This window comes from Panthera uncia (assembly GCF_023721935.1).
Source record: "Panthera uncia isolate 11264 chromosome C1 unlocalized genomic scaffold, Puncia_PCG_1.0 HiC_scaffold_4, whole genome shotgun sequence".
Classification (NCBI taxonomy): Eukaryota; Metazoa; Chordata; class Mammalia; order Carnivora; family Felidae; genus Panthera; species Panthera uncia.
In genome coordinates this window covers 4,411,975-4,429,922 of record NW_026057585.1, presented here as the reverse complement: position 1 = coordinate 4,429,922, position 17,948 = coordinate 4,411,975, and the positions used below count along the sequence as shown (strand labels likewise).

The following is a 17,948-nucleotide window of genomic DNA, read 5'->3' as shown; positions in this document are numbered from 1 at the left end:
AAGCTATGCCTGAAGCCCAAATCTAGTCATGGACCATAGAGTAACATATACCAATAAATTCTCTGTCTTGCTTAGACAACCTGGCTGTCAGTTGTGACCAAAAGCACGCTAATTATTCCGTACATAGTCCACACAAGCTCACTCCCCATCCCCCCTTCCTGGCTTTGTATTCCCATCATAGCACCTGTCACCTTCTCATACAACATTATTTACTCAGTTAATTGTGTTTCTACCTCCACTCCTCACCCCTGCCGAACGGTATGCTCTCTAACAGCAAGGAATTTATCTGGTTTGTCCATTGATCGATTCACGGTCCCTGAAATGAGTTCTTAGTACATAGCATGCATTCAATAAACTTTTGTTGAATGATGTAGTGATATATCTACCCAATGAATAAAGATTACTAAAATGCGATATGCACAAATCAGCACACACTGATTTTCCAAAGTTAACCAAGGACCAGCCTTCTAATAAGACAAGCAGCTGCCCATCCTTATTTGCGAAAGTCGCGAAGCACATGCTGTGCACACGTACACGCGGCTTGTTGGCATGTCAGCAATTTCAGAGAGGGTGCTTCGTTTTCACTACATCACCAAACATGTTTCAGGTGGGGGTGCTTGGGAAGCTCAGTCGGTTGAGCATCTGACTTTGGCTCAGGTCATGATCTCACAGTTTGTGAGTTCCAGGCCCGCATCGGGCTCATTGCTGTCAGCTGGGAGCCTGGAGCCTGCTTCGGATTCTGTGTCTCCTTCTCTCTGCCCCTTCTCTCTCTCTCTTTCTCTCTCTCTCTCTCTCAAAAATAAATAAACATTAAAAAAAATTTTTTTTAAAGAGTATTTTAGGTTGGTGTTGCTCTTCAGCTGGAGCTGTTACATATGTTTAATGTATTTACAGAATGACTATTAGATTTTACTTTGTTTTGTGTTGGTACATCTGTTGTTCATCCCTTCTTGGATTTTTATTTTGTTTCTCTTTACTTCTCTGCCATCATGAGCTCCTTTTCCTCCAGAGAGTATGAATGAATTAGGGAGGTAGGTGGGCCTACCTCCCAGGTGGGCTCTAGTCAGAAGACGTAGGGAACCTCTACCGTTTTGGGATATTGTGATCCATGTTTCCTTCACATTCTGTTAGTTCTTACAGGAAATACCACGGAATCTGGCACTTGCCCCAGTGATTTTCGTACATGGCCCCTGGCTGTCTAGCATTCCTGATTTATCTTACCATCTCAGTCAAAGAATCTGATACCTTTCTTTGTTTCTCCAACAGTGGCTCCCCAGAACCCTCGAAGGCGTTGGTGGTTGCTTTTTGCTGACCTATCAGCTTCCAAAGAATGACCCTTTTCCATCCGCCGATCATCTTGCCTGGACTCCCACCATGAAGACATTTATCCTTTGGGTTAACAAGCTTTTTTGTGCTTAGAGGAAGCAATACGTTATCTCTGATGTCTTCCTCTCTGGCTTCCAAAAGACTGACAAGGGTGTGGGGGGAGGAAGGAAGAAGTGGGGCAGGGGGCAGGAGGGCCAGCGTGCTGTCTGTTCACTCCCCCTCCCTTTGCTGCACCCTTCCCCGAGCCAGCTTCTTAGCCTGTCTTGGGCTGCTAAGGTCACAGGGGTGCAGGGGGGTGTTCTCAGGTTCTGGCATAAGACTCTGTGTTGACCGGTTGGCACAGCACCATGGGGGAAGCCGATGGCCATCCACACATCCCGAACTGCGTGGGCGGCCCAGCCACACTTCCTCTCCTCTCTGGGGGTGCTTCTAAGAAATGCAAACGAGATCACACCAAAGCCACATTTCCTATAATTGTCATAGAAGCCACTGTCGTACAGTGTTGAGGCCTCGGACGCTAATAAACCTAAAAGAGTGAGTGTGACAGGGCCGATCAGCCTCAGTTGCCGTGTTTGCTCTGAGACAATGATCAGACGCAGCCAGCATGCACAGAGGGAGGAAGGCAGGGGCATGTGTGGGGTGAGCACAGCCTCGATTCGTGCTCTACACTCGGTATTTGCACAGGAAGTGCTGGTGCGTGCTGCATTTGTTGCTCCTCCAAGTTAAAAAGTCTGCAAGAAAATAAACAGACGTTCAAATCCCTCCAGTTCTGTATTGCACTTACCAGCGTTCCCTGGGTCTCTTGCTTGGAACCCCGGGAAGTGCACTGCCATGCTTAATTTCATGCGTGGACTGGGCTAGGAGGTGGACCCAGGCGTTGGGTCAAACACCAGTCTACGTGTTGCTGCAGAGGTGATTTGTTTGGGATGTGATTAGTATTTAAACTAGTAATGAGAAAATTAAATGAGCAAAGCAGACTACCCTCCATAATGTAGGTAATCATCCAATCAGTGAAAAGACCGAGTTTTCCCAAAGAGTAAGGAATTCTGCTTCCAAAGTGCCCTGGCCTCAGGATTGTGACATCAGTGCATGTGGGAATTCACAGTCCCTAGCCTGCCCTGCGCATGTCAGTTTTGCTGGCCCGACAATCACAAAAGCCATTTTTTTTTTTTTTTTTTGAGAGAGAGGGTGCAAGTGAGTGAGGGGCAGAGAAAGAGAGGGAGAGAAGTGGGGCTCACTCAAAGCAGGGCTCGCGCTCACCTGATGTGGGGCTGGAACTCACAAACCATGAGATCATGACCTGAGCCAAAGTCAGATGCTTAACTGACCGAGCCACCCAGGCGCCTGGGAGCCAGTTCTTTAAAAGAAATCTCTCTCCGTATACATCCAATTACTTCTGTTTCTCTGACAAATACCAGCACTAACTTTGTTCACGGAAAGAAAAATAATGTAAACGTCACGCACAATTGCAGAAGCCCCATGCCAGCGAAACTTCGGAGGGGGAGACAGAGCTGGACGTAAAAGCGGGGGTCTTTTGTGTCTGGAACAGGAGGCTGCAAGGATGCGGAGGTGGTTTTTCCAAAGTCCGCAGCTGAGGCTCTAAGATGTTCAAAGAGTTGGAAGCTGCTGAGCCAGTCACGTCCCACAGGCCACCCCTTTATAAAAAAGGACTGACGGCAAGGAGCAGGTGATCTTGGAAACGGAAGTATTTTTGGGGACAGGGCCCACCAGGGCCGTCCACAGATCCGCTTATCACCCTGCAGTGTGGGCAGCAGAGTGGTGAGTCGTTAGACGTCTCTCCGCCTGGCTCTGACCTGTGCATCCTGCCCTGGGGCCAGTGTGTGTTGGTGGGATGAGAGCCCCGGGGACAGAGGGCACTGCCAGGCAAAGTGGGGGAAGGTGTGCCACCTCCCCTTCAGAGGTCTCCAGAGGTAGAGAGGATGGGGCCAGCCCATGCCCATGTCCATGGCAACCAGAGCCGGGCCACAGAGAGTAATGATATGGAGACGATGAGTTCTAGGTACAGACAGGGTGTGGGGCCGGGAGAACACGGCTCCAGGCTTCAAATAATCAAGAACACAGGCAGCTCCCCCATGGGCACCAACCTAGGGAGGAGTCTGATTGCACTCTCCTCCTCCGTTCCTCTACACCAGAGAGGTGTGTGTAGACCATACCCCTCCCCTCCAGGTCGGAGAACCATGAGTCTACGCTGACTGGGATAAGCACTTCACATATATGCGTTCAGGTGATTAGTACTCTTGGTTTTCCCTTTCTGTGGAGAGGCAACTGAGGCACAGAGAAGTAGGAAATCAGCTCAGGGTCACAGAGCTAACTGAAGGAACTGGAATCCCATCCCAGGCATTCCAAAGGCAGAGCCCATGGTCTTGACTCCAACTCCATTGAATATGAAATTTCTGTTTACTTATTTTTGAGAAACAGGGAGAGAGAAAGAGGGGGAGAGAGAGCATGCATGCAGGGGAGGGGCAGAAGGAGATGGAGAGAGAATCTTAAGCAGGCTCCTTGCCAGCGTGGAGCCTGCCTCAGGGCTCCCATCTCACCATGGTGAGATCGTGACCTGAGCCAAAATCAAGCATTGGATGCTTAACCAACTGAGCCCCCCAAGTGCCCCTGAAGTTTCCGTTTAAATTGTAGCACTACATTTTTAAATGTGTCAGAGAGGACCAGTAGAGTTGTCAGAAAGCACTGTAAGGGCAATTTGTCAGAGAGTCACAAGCACGTTCCGCCGTGGTGCAGAAAAGGAGTCAGAGGGGGTGAAAGAACCAACCAGACAAAATGGCCTCTGAGGGTCTTTCTAAATAGACATAAAAAAGGAACAGCTCTAGCCACACACAGGACGTGTGTGTGGCGGTGTTTGGGGACCTTAATACCAAACCTTTTGGGTCTGAAGGAAACAATTCAGCCACTGAGTTGGCGGGGCTAAATCTGTTACACAAATAGAAAATGACACTGACAGGGCCAAGGGAAGGCTGTCTAAAATCCTACCTTCCACCAGTTTCTTGCTAATCCTTGTTTCATTCCTTGTGCTTTTCTGGCTTGAGTACCTGTATTCTGGTACCTAAGAGCTGGGCTGAGTGAACCCAGAAAAGGAAGAGAGTCTGAAAGACCTAGAGCTAGTTCTCAGGAAGACATCAGGGTTCCAGTTCCCACACAGGTGGCTTCGTTCCTGGGATTTTGCCCATGTGAACACGGACTGATGGGAAAGACTTGTGTTTGAGAAGTTGGTCCAGTTGAAATCTCAGAATCACAGGAAGGACTCTGAAAGGTGTCTAGTCCATTGCTTCCCCAAAGCTGGTCTGGCCTCCAGCCTTAGAGATTCTGATGCTGTAGGTCCAAAGTGATCCCTGGAATTTATACTTCAAAAGTGTTCCTCGGTTGATTCCTTCATGTGCCATGTGCTCCTCTTCTCATGCTTTTGGTACTGCAACTACAATGTCCACTTTTGCCTGGTTAATTCTAGTGATGGGATTCTCACTGTTTCCTGCACATTCTAGTTTTGGATAGCGCTAATTGTTAAACTTTCCCCCCCCTTAGATAGAAATCCACGTATTACCAGTTTCTACCTATTGGTCTTGGTTGTGTTCCTTCCATCGGAGCTGTCTATGCTTTTCCCAGCAGCAACTATGGGCTCTACAAGTCATTGGGAAGCCCTTCCTCTGCCCGTGAGGAGACCCTCTTATTGCAAAGGGTCTCGACCTGGCCTCAGAGTTTGTTACCTTATTTCTACCATTCATCTTTTGCTGTTGGAAAATTTTCACACTCTTTTTTTGTGCATATGAAAACTTTATTCCCCAGACAACAGCCACCCTGCGTCATGTTCCTGAGTCCTCAGTCCAGGCCTTTCCCAGGCCCACTTCCGGCCTAGGAAGGGTGTCTCGGTGACACCATGATGGCCTTTTAAACCCACTAGGATGTTGTCTTCGGCATCAAATAGCCTCTTTCTCTTTGCTATTCTGTTTTCTTGTTTTACAGCAGAAGACTTTTCAACATCACTTAATCTCCGTGGTTCTCAAATGCTAGCAATTTTGCCCCCAGGGGACATTTAGCAACATTTGGAGACATTTTGGGTTGTAACAACCTGTGGTGGGGGAGTGGTTCTACCCACCTCTGAAGATTGAAGACCAGGATATCCTGAACCTACAATGAACAGGACAGCTCCCACAATGAAGAATTATCCAGCCCCAAATGTCATTGGTACAAAAGTTGAAAACTGGAAGTTATTAGCATAAAAAGCGAGGAATGAAAGACAAGAAAAACGAGGAGACTCAAGTGATTGTGTGCAACCTAGAGCTAAGGTTCTGGGCCCTGCATTTTGGGAACAAAACTCAGGGAAACAAACAAGAGGGCAGGAGGCAGGCAAAGATGAGGTTCCCAGGGCTCGTGGGGAACCCAAACTAGAAGGAATTCAGAAAGAAGTTATATGTATTTCTTTCCTGTAGCCTGGGTTTCCCAAAATGTGACATCTTTCCCCTGCATATGTACACAATAGGATTTAAAAAATAAATGTATTTGGGGCCCCTGGGAGGCTCAGTCGATTCAGAGTCCAACTCTTGGTTTCGGCTCAGATCACGATCTCACGGTTCATGGGTTTGAGACCTGCATCGGGCTCTGCGCTGACAGTGCAGAGCCTGCTTAAGATTCCCTCCCTCCTTCTCTCTCTCTCTCTTTCTCTCTCTCTCTCTCTCTGGCCCTCCCCCTCTCACTCTCTCTTTCTCAAAATAAATAAATAAAATGTAAATAAAAATAAAAGTAAGTGTATTTAAGAAAAAAAGTGAGTGTATTTTAAAGAAGATATTAAGAATAGTTGGTCTATGGATATGGCAAAGATTGTAAAATGATCACAAATGACTGTGGTTTGGTAAATAATGTCTGTGGCAACGCCACCATCCTGTGGAAAACAGATCTGCTGGTGTGAAATGGGGCCGGGGGGGGGGGGGGGGGGGGGCGGTGGATCTTACCCTCCCTGGAGTTCATCTCCACGCAGTACTTGTTCCCACGTGCGGACTTGGCCGACAATTTTTTGTACAAATAGAAGGCCCCATCGATCCACTGCCACTTCTGGCTCTGCAAGTGACCACAGATGGAAGACAGTCAGCCTGTGCACCTGCTCACAGCCAGGCGGTCCTCTCAGGCCCCTTGAAAACCCGTAAAAATCTTTCATCACAAGAAGCACAGGGATGTGCACAGAATGAAAAAGAGAAAAGTCACCCCATTTAAAGAGGAAAACATTACTATTGATTTTGGCATATTTACTTCTGGTGTAAACATTTTTATTTATCACGATCTTTTTATGGACTAAAATAGGTGGTGGTCTTTAAAAATACATACTCAACTGTGTATCTTGCTTTCAAAACATTTTTAAATGGTCATGGTGCACTATAATTTACCTTAATGGTATTGATGATGTTTATGTTGTTTCTAATTTACAATGATTATAAAGAATACCGCTATGAACTACTTTGTTCCTGAAGCTGTTTCTGTACTTAAACTTATTTTTTTAGGATAAAAACCCAGAAGTGGAATTAATGGGTCAAAGGATGTGAATATTTTGAGGGTACTGATATGCATGGCCAAACTGCTTTCCATCTACTGGACAATGTCTTTATGTCCTTAAAAATATTATTCATTAAGACAAAGCAAAAGTTTGATAATCTGATAAGTCAAATTATATTTCTATTTTAATTTGCATCTTTGATAACTAGAGACATTACACATTTTTAAGGACTTTATTAGCCAATTACTTTCTTTAGTTATGAATGTAGAAAATTAAATACCCCCAAAATTGTATAAATAGATGTAAATATTTGTCCTAACTCTGAAGAAGAGAGTTGATTGACAGCAATGTAAATACATAAAAATGTGTAATTAATTGTATAAATTATTTGCAACATCTATGGCGAAGTTTTATCAAGAAACGGGAAGTCTGGGGGTTCTTTTCTGGTGTTCCTTATGTTTGTTTGGGTTAACTATAGAAGATTCCCACGAAGAATCTGTAAACTGCAGCTCCCACAGAGGGACCTCGGCAACCAGCCCAAAGACCTCACATACCATTCTTTACAATGAGGTACTGATGGAGATTAAAATGAAGGTCTAGTGAAAAAAAAGTTATGGGTAACATTAAAAAAAAATAATAGCATCTAGGAAAAAGCTTGGCTGAAAGTTCCCAACTTTAACTCAAGATCTAATGGGAATTTAATTAAGCTACATCCCCTAACAGATGTATGTGCGTGTATGTGTATGTATGTTTTCATATATGTGTATGTATCTATATATGCTTACACAGCTTAAAAAAAAAGTTTACTTATTTATTTTGAAAGAGAGAGAGAACAGATGCAGGGGAAGGGTGTGGGGGGGAGAATCCCAAGCAGGCTCCATGCTGTTAGTGCAGAGCCTGATGTGGGTCTCCTCCTCAGGAACCATGAGGTCCTAACTTGAGCCGAAGTCAAGAGTTGGATGCCCAACTGACGGAGCCCCATAACTTTTTTTTAGGCTGTGAAAAGCCGGTCATTTTGTGTTCTAAGATTTGGGAGGACTTTAATTAGATAGAAGTTCTACAAAGTGATGCCATTGAAATAATTTCCTCCGTCGAGGGCCAGAACTGAGACCTAGACCTTGAGGCTTTGGCCTCTGTTGGTTGGAGGCAGTAACTGAAAAAGATTCACTCCCTGTGCCTCCGTCAGTAGGCCTGGAAGCCATTTCCCATGCAGGGACCATCTATCTGGCTCTCCCAATGGGACACGTGTGGGCCAAGTCTGGGGTTACCTTTTGTGGGTCATGCAGGCCGATCCATACAGGCTTGGTTTTTTGGTAGCCACTTATATACTTCGCTACGATGTTGGCTTCCTTTGCATTCTGGAGAGATGCCAGGTGGGCTCCATTTCCATACAACTGACACTCGTACTGTGGGCAAGAAGTTGTGCTAATCATCTCCTGAGGTTTAAACACATAGTCCTCACCCCAGAACCCTAGTAAGTACATAACTATCTTCTCTGCGGCAACTTTTAAAACTCTCAGCACCAGACCCGAACTTGTTTTACTCCTGTATGTCTTTTGTTTGTTTGTTTGTTTGTTTGGAGCAGGGAAGGGGCAGAGAGGGAGGGGAGAGAGCATCCCAAACAGGCTCCACACTGTCAGCGCAGAGACAGATGTGGGGCTCAATCCCATGAACTATGACATCATGACCTGAACTGAAATCCAGAGTCAGATGCTTAACTGACTGAGCCACCCAGGCGCCCCTATATGTCTTTTTTGGATCCCAAATTCTTGCTTTTCAAAGATGCTATCGAGAGAAGGCAATCTGGATTTTTCTTCTCGATTCCTGAATGATAATCACCTTTTGTTTTAGGGATTGGATGAAACGTGGCATAACCATTCTCTAACTGGAAACATACTGTCCCAATAAACAAGGCAAACATTTTATATATCCACATCTTCTAGAGAAGTATACTTATCTTACGCTTTTTTGCGGTTGTATTACAGGTTCTGCCTCCATGATGCAATTTAATGTAATGAAAACATGGTTTTGGCTGCAGTTGCTACTTCAATGCCCCCCTTTGGTATCTTGCTCGTGATTAGACATGGCTGGTGTTGGATGTTAATGCATTCCTCACCCTTGATGACCATTTCACAACACCGGCATGTTTTCATAACTTCATTTGACTGTCAAACTAGTGAGGCATGGAAGCCAGATTACCAATCAACGTTTAGTGAGAGGCCCAGTCACAAAGGGTTCCTGGGACAAAAGAGCAAAGAGTCTCTGTGGTTCAGTGAGATTTTCTCTCCAAGTTCACGCTCCTGGTAGTGCCACAACAGGACCTGGAACTCAGACCTGGAAACTGTCATTCTCATGGTCCCCTCCACACCAGGAATTTCGAGAACTAAGATTGGCCCTCAATATTGGCAACTAGCAGCAGCAGCCAAGGTATTTATTTGTTGGGTCCTTTTCCAGCACCTTCTCTGCACTATGTTCAGGAGCAATTAACTCTGCTAAGGCTTTGTACCAATCCTGGACCGTTTTTGCCTTAAGAACCTCAAATGAACACCCAGCATGTGTAATAAGCTCTTGGTAAGTTATTTTTTTTTTTAACGTTTATTTTATTTTTGAGACAGAGAGAGACAGAGCATGAACGGGGAAGGGGCAGAGAGAGAGGGAGACACAGAATCAGAAGCAGGCTCCAGGCTCTGAGTTGTCAGCACAGAGCCCGACGCGGGGCTCAAACTCACGGACCGCGAGATCGTGACCTAAGCTGAAGTCGGACGCTTAACCGACTGAGCCACCCAGGCGCCCCTCTTGGTAAGTTATTTTAATGAATCCTTCTGACAAGGCCATGGGGTAAAAGTGACATCCCCATGTTAAAGCAAGAAAACTGGTAGAGTGAGGTACGGCTATAACTAGTGAGTGGCAGAGTCATGATTTAAACTCAGGTCTATTGCTGGGTCATAGGATAATTCTATTTTTAATTTTTTGTGTAGTTTATATGTATAATGGAATACTACTTGGCAATGAGAAAGAATGGAATCTTGCCATTTGCAACAATGTGGATGGAACTGGAGGGTATTATGCTGAGTGAAATAAGTCAGTTAGAGAAAGACAGGTGTCCTAAGTTTTCACTCATATGTGGAATTTGAGAAACTTAACAGAAGACCATGGGGGGAGGGAAGGGGAAAAAATAGTTTCAAACAGAGAAGGAGGCAAACCAAAAGAGATTCTTAAATGCAGAGAACAAACTGAGGGTTGATGGGGGAGTGGGTTGGGGAGAGGAGAAAATGGGTGATGGGCATTGAGGAGGGCACTTGTTGGGATGAGCCCTGGGTGTTGCATGTAAGAGATGAATCATGGGAATCTATTCCCAAAGCCAAGAGCACACTGTGTACACTGTATGTTAGCCAATTTGACAATAAATTATATTTAAAAAATAACTAAACAAACTCAGGTCTGTATCACTCCCAAGCCTCCCAGGTAACTTCCTCTTTGGGCAGAATTAGTTTTGGAATGTCTGGGTACAGGCAATACAGGTGGCCTTTAAGATTTCTTCAAGTTGCTTCTCAAGAATTGAGGAGAGGCCCATTACTTTCCACCAGCTTTTTTTTTTCCTTTCAGTGAACAGTGTCTGAGAAACCCCTTCTTCATTTAGCACATTCTCCCTCCCTCTCTCTCTCTCTCCTTCTCCCTCTCTCTCTCATTCGCATCAGCTCAGGAAGCATTGCATTAGGGCTGACTTCCCTGGATTTGCTCTGCTACCTACTCTGGGTGTGATCTTGGGAAAGTCACTTATGCTCACACTGCATTGGAATTTTCCATTTAAATGTCACAATCTTGCACTAACCCCACACTTTTTAAGGTCAGAGAAGACTTCGTATCCTCAACAGCTATCACTTGGTAGGTGCTCTGTCCTTGGTGAGTTATTTATACACAGAATTCTGAGGCCGTTCTAGGCCCAGATCACCCCACATTTTCCCCAACCAGTCATGTCAATTAAACAGCCACAACCCAGAGAAACGGCAGCACTGGCTCCCACACTCCTCTGAGGTGGGGTGGCCCTTTGGGTATCTTCTAGACAAAGCCTCAGGGAGATAAAGCCAGCACATTTGCTGGGTTGTGTAGACAATGAAGCCTTCCATTTGTCTGGACTGCTTCACTTTCTGTCAGGTGGTTCTGAAGACTGGTGTGCTCCAGGACTGCCTACACACTGCTCTTTCTGGTAAGTCTGGTGCAGCTATTCAATTGTTCTTTCTGGAAGGACTTTATCTTCTCATTCTCCTTCTATTTGTGTATTTCTGTCTTTCTTACTGACAGCGAACTCCTTGAGGGTAATGGCTGTTTCTTGTCCATTCTTACGTCTTCACAGCTCACCTAGGATCTGGGCAGATAGCACCTGCTCCATCCATGCTTATAGAACTGGAAGAGGAGAACACACAACGCTATTCTCTGCACTTCAGCAGCAGGTGACTCCTCAGAATGCCAAGGGAGGACTCTTAATTCTGAGCCAAATGAGACCTTCAGCTCTGGATGGCCCCTTTAGAGATACCTCCAGGTGGCTTTAGAGATACCTGTCCTAGCATGGGCCAGATTCCTTACCTCAGCCTCAGACCAGGTCCTCAGCTTCCGGAAGTATCCGTAGCAATTGGACTTGTAGTAAAACCATCCAGCAGCACAGCTGGGTCTCATGATGATGTCTGCACAAACACAGAAGGCGATTGCAAGTGATGATGGCAAAGCCAATCCATTCCCACACTCGTCAGTCTACAGAATGCAAGGGAGGCTGGCTGTCCTGAAGAAGGATCCTGCTGGGCTGCCCAAACTTTATACGGGTAATCTTTCTCCCAGCTTTCTCCAAAGGGAACTATGGCCTTTGTAAGGGGAACTGTGCACTGGAGAAAAGACTACAATCAGATTTAAAAATTTTTTAATGTTTATTTTATTTTTGAGAGGAGGGAGGAGGTGCAGAGAGAGAAGGAGACACAGAATCTGAAGCAGGCTCCAGGCTCTGAGCTGTCAGCCCAGAGCCTGACACAGGGCTCGAACTTACGAACCGTGAGATCATGACCTGAGCCGAAGTCAGATGCCTAACTGACTGAGCCACCCAGCTGCCCCTAGCTAAGACGATTTCATAGCAGACCCAGGGGGACCCCACATCCATCCCACGATTATCTCTCCAGTTATGAAATGCACAATTAGAATAGCCACACTCAGCAATTGGCAGAATCCTCACATTGGTTGTCAGGTCAAACAGCTATAATTCAAGGCAGCACAAGAGTGGGCAAAGGGCATAAATTGGTAGGTTTAGGCATTATAAGGAAGGAGTGGGTATTTTTGACCAGGGGGACACAGGACAGGTTAGATGGCAACTTGGATGGAACTTGACACTGGGTGAGCTGGGTTGTGTCAATAGCGAGGGGACACGTTAGGCAAAGGAGGTGTGTGAGCAGAGGGATGGAGGCAGAAACGTGCAAGATGTGCACCACAAGGGCAAGCACTTAAGTTTGCCTGAAGTAGAGGGAATCGTCCCGGCAAGCATGGTGGAAAGGGAAAGGAGAATCAAGGTCTGGACAAGGAAGCCATGACCGAGAGGCACAGGCTCTTCCTGCTACTTGATTAATGAGTGGGCCACATCACCGAATCTGAAGGTTTAAGAAGCAGGGAAATGGCTGGAAATACAGAGGGCCTCGGTGATGAAGGGAATGCCAGGCTGGCGAGCTCGGGCTTTGTGACCACGTGACTGCACTCCAGTGCTATAGATGAGCGCAGGGGTCTTTCCGTTCCTCGGAGACTTCCGCAGTCTGTCGTTGTCACATAGCAAGCACTTCCTCTCTCCCCACTCAAATGACACTCCTGTCACTCGCTTGCCCTGATCTATTTCATCCTTTGCCTAAACATCTCTAGGGACTTCCTATGCTTTCAGATAAGCTCCCTACTCTGGCTAGCAGGGCATTCATGACCTGGTTCTGCAGCCTTATCCAGCCGAATCTTCCTATGCAGCAATCCCAGGAAGTCTCTACAACAGGGAGGAAGATCTGTAGAAGAGTAGAGTAGCGAGTGTAGAGTAACCGGTGGTATGTTCTGGCTCTACCTCCTCCAGAGGAGAAAAACCAGAGAGGGCTGGTGAGATCCCAGAGTCGGGAGACTGGTTTCTCGCTCCCCAGGTTTAGCCTGGGTGAATTTCAAGCCCCTGGAGCTAACCACCTGGTTGGTTGCCTCCACAGGAGAGTTGAGGGCCACCTCTCATTGTCTTCCATATTCTTTTTTTTTTTTTACTTTTTTTAATGTTTATTTATTTTTGAAGGAGAGAGAGACGGAGTGTGAGTGGGGGAGGGGCAGAGAGAGAGGGAGACACAGAATCTGAAGCAGGCTCCAGGCTCTGAGCTGTCAGCACAGAGCCCGACGCAGGGTTCGAACTCACAGACCACAAGATCATGATCTGAGCCGAAGTCGGACCCTCAGCCGACTGAGTCACCCAGGCGCCCCAGTCTTCCCTATTCTAGCACGTTTCAGAGAAAGCGGCTCAATCCTCCGGTCCCGAGCAGCCATAAGGATTGACAGAACTGGTGGCTGGCAGTCAGCATGGGGTGGAGGGCAAAGAACCTTGAAGCACAAGGACACATCCAGGGTAGGCTAAGGCAAGGACCACACACATGAGCCACGGGCACCAACATGATGCCGGAAATAACTCTGCTTCTCTTCCTGCTTTCTTCCAATTGATTCTCCCCTTGGCCAAAGTACTCCCCAGTGGGAGTAGTGTTAGGTTATATACGTGCTCAGGCATGGTTTCCCTCGCTGGGCCATGCGGGACTATGAGAAGCACCCCGGATGAGGCGCCAGAACATTATGTAATCTTGCTTTGTGACCTTGGGCAAGTCTCTACCTTCTTGGGGCCTCATAAACAGAACGAAGGCATTACACCAGATGTGCTCACATTTCATTTCTTTCCATTTCAGATACTCCATGATACTTATTCTCAGCTCATGAGTTCTCTTCCTGGCTTTCTCCACTGGAAGATCCTAGGGTATTGATTCTTGTTTTGTTGACATGTTACTTTGTACTTGATGCTGGGTCTACATGTGTGGGGGAGCCATCTCTCCAACAAGGCTGTAAGTCCCTTGCAAACCAGAATTCCCAGTATACTCAAATAGGAAAGCAATGCATAAACATTGGGTACCTCTAATTATAGCGCTCACTTATTGACTACTAGATGTCAGGTGCACATTGCCTTCCCTCTTCACAAGAAACTTGCAAAACTATTGTTATTATCTACATTTAGTTGATGATTTAACTATGGCTCACAACCACGTGAGGTTAGAATTTGTTTGATTCTATAGTCCTTGTGCTTGTTTTTCCCCTAAAGTTTATTATTTATTGAGAGAGAGAGAGTCGGGGAGAGACAGAGAGAGAGAGAGAGAGAGAATCCCAAACAGGCTCAGCACTGTCAACATGGAGCCTGATGGGGGGCTCGAACTCATGAACCATGAGATCATGATCTGAGTTGAAATCAAGAGTCGGATGCTTAATCGACTGAGCCACCCAGGTGACCCGAGTCCTTGTACTTTTTTTACCATGTGACATTGTCTTTCGTTCCTGTCTTTGACATCTACTTCCTGTAGCACCTAAATATTTTGGGGGGGTGAATGGATGGCTGTCAGTGTGCTGCATGAACACAGGCTGTGGGTGGGCTCAGTCCCAGCTGAGTGACGGATACTCACCACCCAGGACTTCAGTGCTGAGTACACAGCTCAGCAGTAGGAGAAGCCACATTCTTTGGGGGGCCATCTTCTTCTCCTGGCCACAGAAGTGCTTCAGAAGCCTCTATTACAAGGGTTTCAAAGACCTTGTGAGTTTTCCTTTGAAGCTCCTGGATTCGCCTAGACCTGCAGCCTGAACACACTGGGTGAGACAGACCCAGGAATTTAGATGCCAAATCACATATGGAGGAAACAAAATATTTTCCTAAGCCCAGATTATACAATGAAGGGAATCTCAAGCTAAATGTAGAGACTGGGAATAGTTAACTTATGTCACCTGCAAGACCTCTGGTCCAGCGCCAGAGACGTAACTGTACTGGGCTGAAAAGTCTGGATGGAGACCGTTTGGTCTCAGTGTACTGTGGAGAGCCTGCTCCTGCTATTCTCTGGGGAATCAGCAGAGGGAGCCTAAGCCAAGCTTTCTCACAGATGAGGCAGTAATGGGCTTTCTATACATTCAGCTCAATCAAATCAAGTCAGTCCCAAGAGTAAATTTTTCTGTGTTAGAATTAAAAGTGAGTATATGGTCCAATGTCCACATTTTACAGGTGAGAGTCTACCTGAGGCCTTTGGGTATGAAGTCATTTGGTCATTGCACAGCTATAACCAGATCTCCTGACTTTAGGGCAACCCTCTTTCCTTCACACTTAGGTGATAACCACATTTTTTTTTGTTTTGTTTTCAGAAAATAAATGGGCAATAGTGTGCGGACAACAGTACTGTTCCCCCAAACTTTGAAGAACACCCAATTTGTCCATTTTTTTCTTGCTGATTTTGGCTTGATAAAGAAAAACCTCATTGTTTTTGTTAGTATTTGTAACATATTAGTAATTAAATTACTTAAATTAGTAATTTAAAAAATTTTAAAAATATATAAAAAGAATTTAAACATCTTTTTCTAGAATGCTTATCTTTAAAATTTTCTTTTGCAAATTTTTGACTTAGAGCTTTATGCATTTTTCTGTTCGATTACTATCTTTTTTCTCAGGAATTTGTAGGGCTTTTCTTGTGTATTTATTGTCTTTCACATATAACTAAGAATATTTGCCAGTTTGTACATTTTCTCGTTTCTGTTTCTTGCCACACTGAGAATTTCAAAAACTGTCATATTTATCTTTTCCTTCATAGCATTTGGAATTTATGTCAGCAAAAAAAAAAAAAAAAAGCCATTACCATCCACATAAGATGAAAATATCTGCCCATATCCTCTTTTATTTTCATCTGCCTGGCATTTATTTTAGTGTAAGCATGGGATCGGGTCCAAGATTTTTTTCCCAAATAATTATTAGGATGAGTAAATAATTAATTGAATCCTTATTTGAGCATAATTTATGATCCCAAAATCAGAATACATATTCTAACTATCTTATAGTAGGTTGCTTACAGGAATGATGGAACATAATATTCAAACTTTCCTGGGCAATCTAAAGATTAGATGCATATGAAAGTACATGTGAGCACTGAGACACAGTGTTAAACAAAAAGGTGAAGCATGTCATAACCCTCTCCCCACCACATTGTTTTACACTCTTTTTTTTTTCTTAAAAAGAGAGAGAGTACACATGGGGGAGGGGCAGAAGGAGAGGGAGAGAGAATCTTAAGCAGGCTCCACACTCAGCGTGGAGCCCAACTGGGGGCTCAATCCAACGACCCTGGGACTGTGATCTGAGCTGAAATCAAGAGTTGGACGCTCAAGTAACTGAGCCACCCAGGCACCCCCACCCTCCCCCCACCTTTATATCATCACATTAACCCCATGCTCCTCTGACGAACTTCCCTTCCAGAGGTGATGGAGGTATTTTCAATGTCTTCAACCCCCTTAGAACACAAATAGCAAAGACTTCTCTGTCAAACCAACTATCTGGGGGAAGGGATGTGTAGCATCTTTTGGAAGAATCTACTAATGGATCTTAGCAAACTGACATTCATTGAACTCTTGCATGCCACCTAATCTAATCATAATGAGGCTGCAATGCAGGTATCATTAACTTGCTTTCCACATGAAGACACAAAATTCATTAAGTAACTTTCCCAAAGTTTCACAGCCGTTAGATTGCACAGCCATGAATTAACCTGACACAGACACCAAAGGTAATGCTTTTTATAATAAAAGAGGAAAGAAAATAAGTAGTTCAAATTAAACACACACACACACACACACACACAGAGAGAGAGAGAGAGAGAGAGAGAAACAAAAAGCATGACTAACATCATTAGACCTAGAGCTTTTCATTTCTGGCCCAGTGAAGAGCTGGCAGAGGAAGTCAAATGTTCAAAGAAAGCCCTCTGCCCTCAACTGGGTGTAGGATTACCTGGTTGGCATTCAAGGCTTGAGGACCGCTGTTTTCTTCAGCATCCTAAGAGATCCCAGGAAGTGACTTGAGTTTTTATATCTTCTTGCCTCTGGAATTATATGACCTTTGTTGTAATCATAGAGCAATAATGTTGTTTAAAATAACAATCCATCCATAAAGTCTTATCTTTAGTCAAAAGGAACATCTGCAAGGCTTGAGAACATATTCTGAAGAAACTCTCCCTATTTGCAAACAATCTTTCCTTTACATCCTACCTTATCAAAACCAACAATATCCTGTAATCTGTTAGAAGCCCGTCCTCCCCTCGCCTTATTCACTTTTTCTTTTGTCAGTCATTTTATCCCTTTACATTGTTGATTTCCTTTATTTCTCCTTCCTTTCTATAAAGATGCCCCACTTCAACTCTGGAGAATCGGGATGTTTCTATCTTTGCAGAAAGGATTTGCCATCAGGGCTGGACATAACTTATGTACCCCTGTGGTGGGCTTGAGGGATACACACAGACTTCCCTCTCTAAGGCACCAACCCCACCTCCTTCAGCATGCACTCTGTTCCTCAAAAATCTGTTTAAGTTCCTTCTCCTTGTTCCTAAGGAACAAGGTAGTGAAATCTTGTCCTAATGCAGGGCAATTATGTGAAAATAGCTTACATTGATCCAATATTTTACCATACAGTGTTTTCACCTAAGTCACTAATGAGATCCTAACAAATCCCTGGGAGTGATGCAGGGTGTGTACCCCCATTTCACACCGAAGAAACCTGATGTTAAGAGGTGTAGAGAGCCTGCTCTGTCAGGTTCACAATGCTGGTCACTGGTGGAGCTGGATATTGACCCCAAGCCCTCTCTGTTTCCTGAGTCACAGTCTTTTTTTTTTATTAATTTTTTTTAATGTTTATTTATTTACTTTTGATTTTTTTTGTTTTTTCTTTTTTTTTAATTTTTTTAACGTTTATTTATTTTTGAGACAGAGAGAGACACAGCATGAATGGGGAAGGGACAGAGAGAGAGGGAGACACAGAATCGGAAGCAGGCTCCAGGCTCTGAGCCATCAG

General features: G+C 45.0%; 1 protein-coding gene across 1 annotated transcript; it reads right to left on the bottom strand.

The window, feature by feature from the left end:
* Nucleotides 1-1,555: 1,555 nt before the first annotated feature.
* On the bottom strand, nucleotides 1,556-16,930 carry REG4 (regenerating family member 4). Its single transcript, XM_049616479.1, has 6 exons — nucleotides 16,893-16,930; nucleotides 14,542-14,722; nucleotides 11,423-11,520; nucleotides 8,107-8,244; nucleotides 6,303-6,408; nucleotides 1,556-2,057 (listed from the first exon to the last, which is right to left on the bottom strand). Exons 2-6 carry the CDS (start codon nucleotides 14,606-14,608, stop codon nucleotides 1,990-1,992), a joined length of 477 nt encoding a protein of 158 aa, XP_049472436.1. The 5' UTR covers nucleotides 14,609-14,722; nucleotides 16,893-16,930; the 3' UTR covers nucleotides 1,556-1,989.
* Nucleotides 16,931-17,948: the final 1,018 nt, after the last annotated feature.

Bases quoted from the DNA above. Each gene is read 5' to 3' on its own strand.
- REG4 (XM_049616479.1), bottom strand. From the start codon at position 14,608: ATGGCCCCCCAAAGAATGTGGCTTCTCCTACTGCTGAGCTGTGTACTC. The intron at 11,521-14,541 runs GTGAGTATCCGT...GTGTTTGTGCAG, and splicing joins CAGCACTGAAGTCCTGGGTG to ACATCATCATGAGACCCAGC. The intron at 8,245-11,422 runs GTAAGGAATCTG...TCTTGCCCACAG, and splicing joins GGACCTGGTCTGAGGCTGAG to TACGAGTGTCAGTTGTATGG.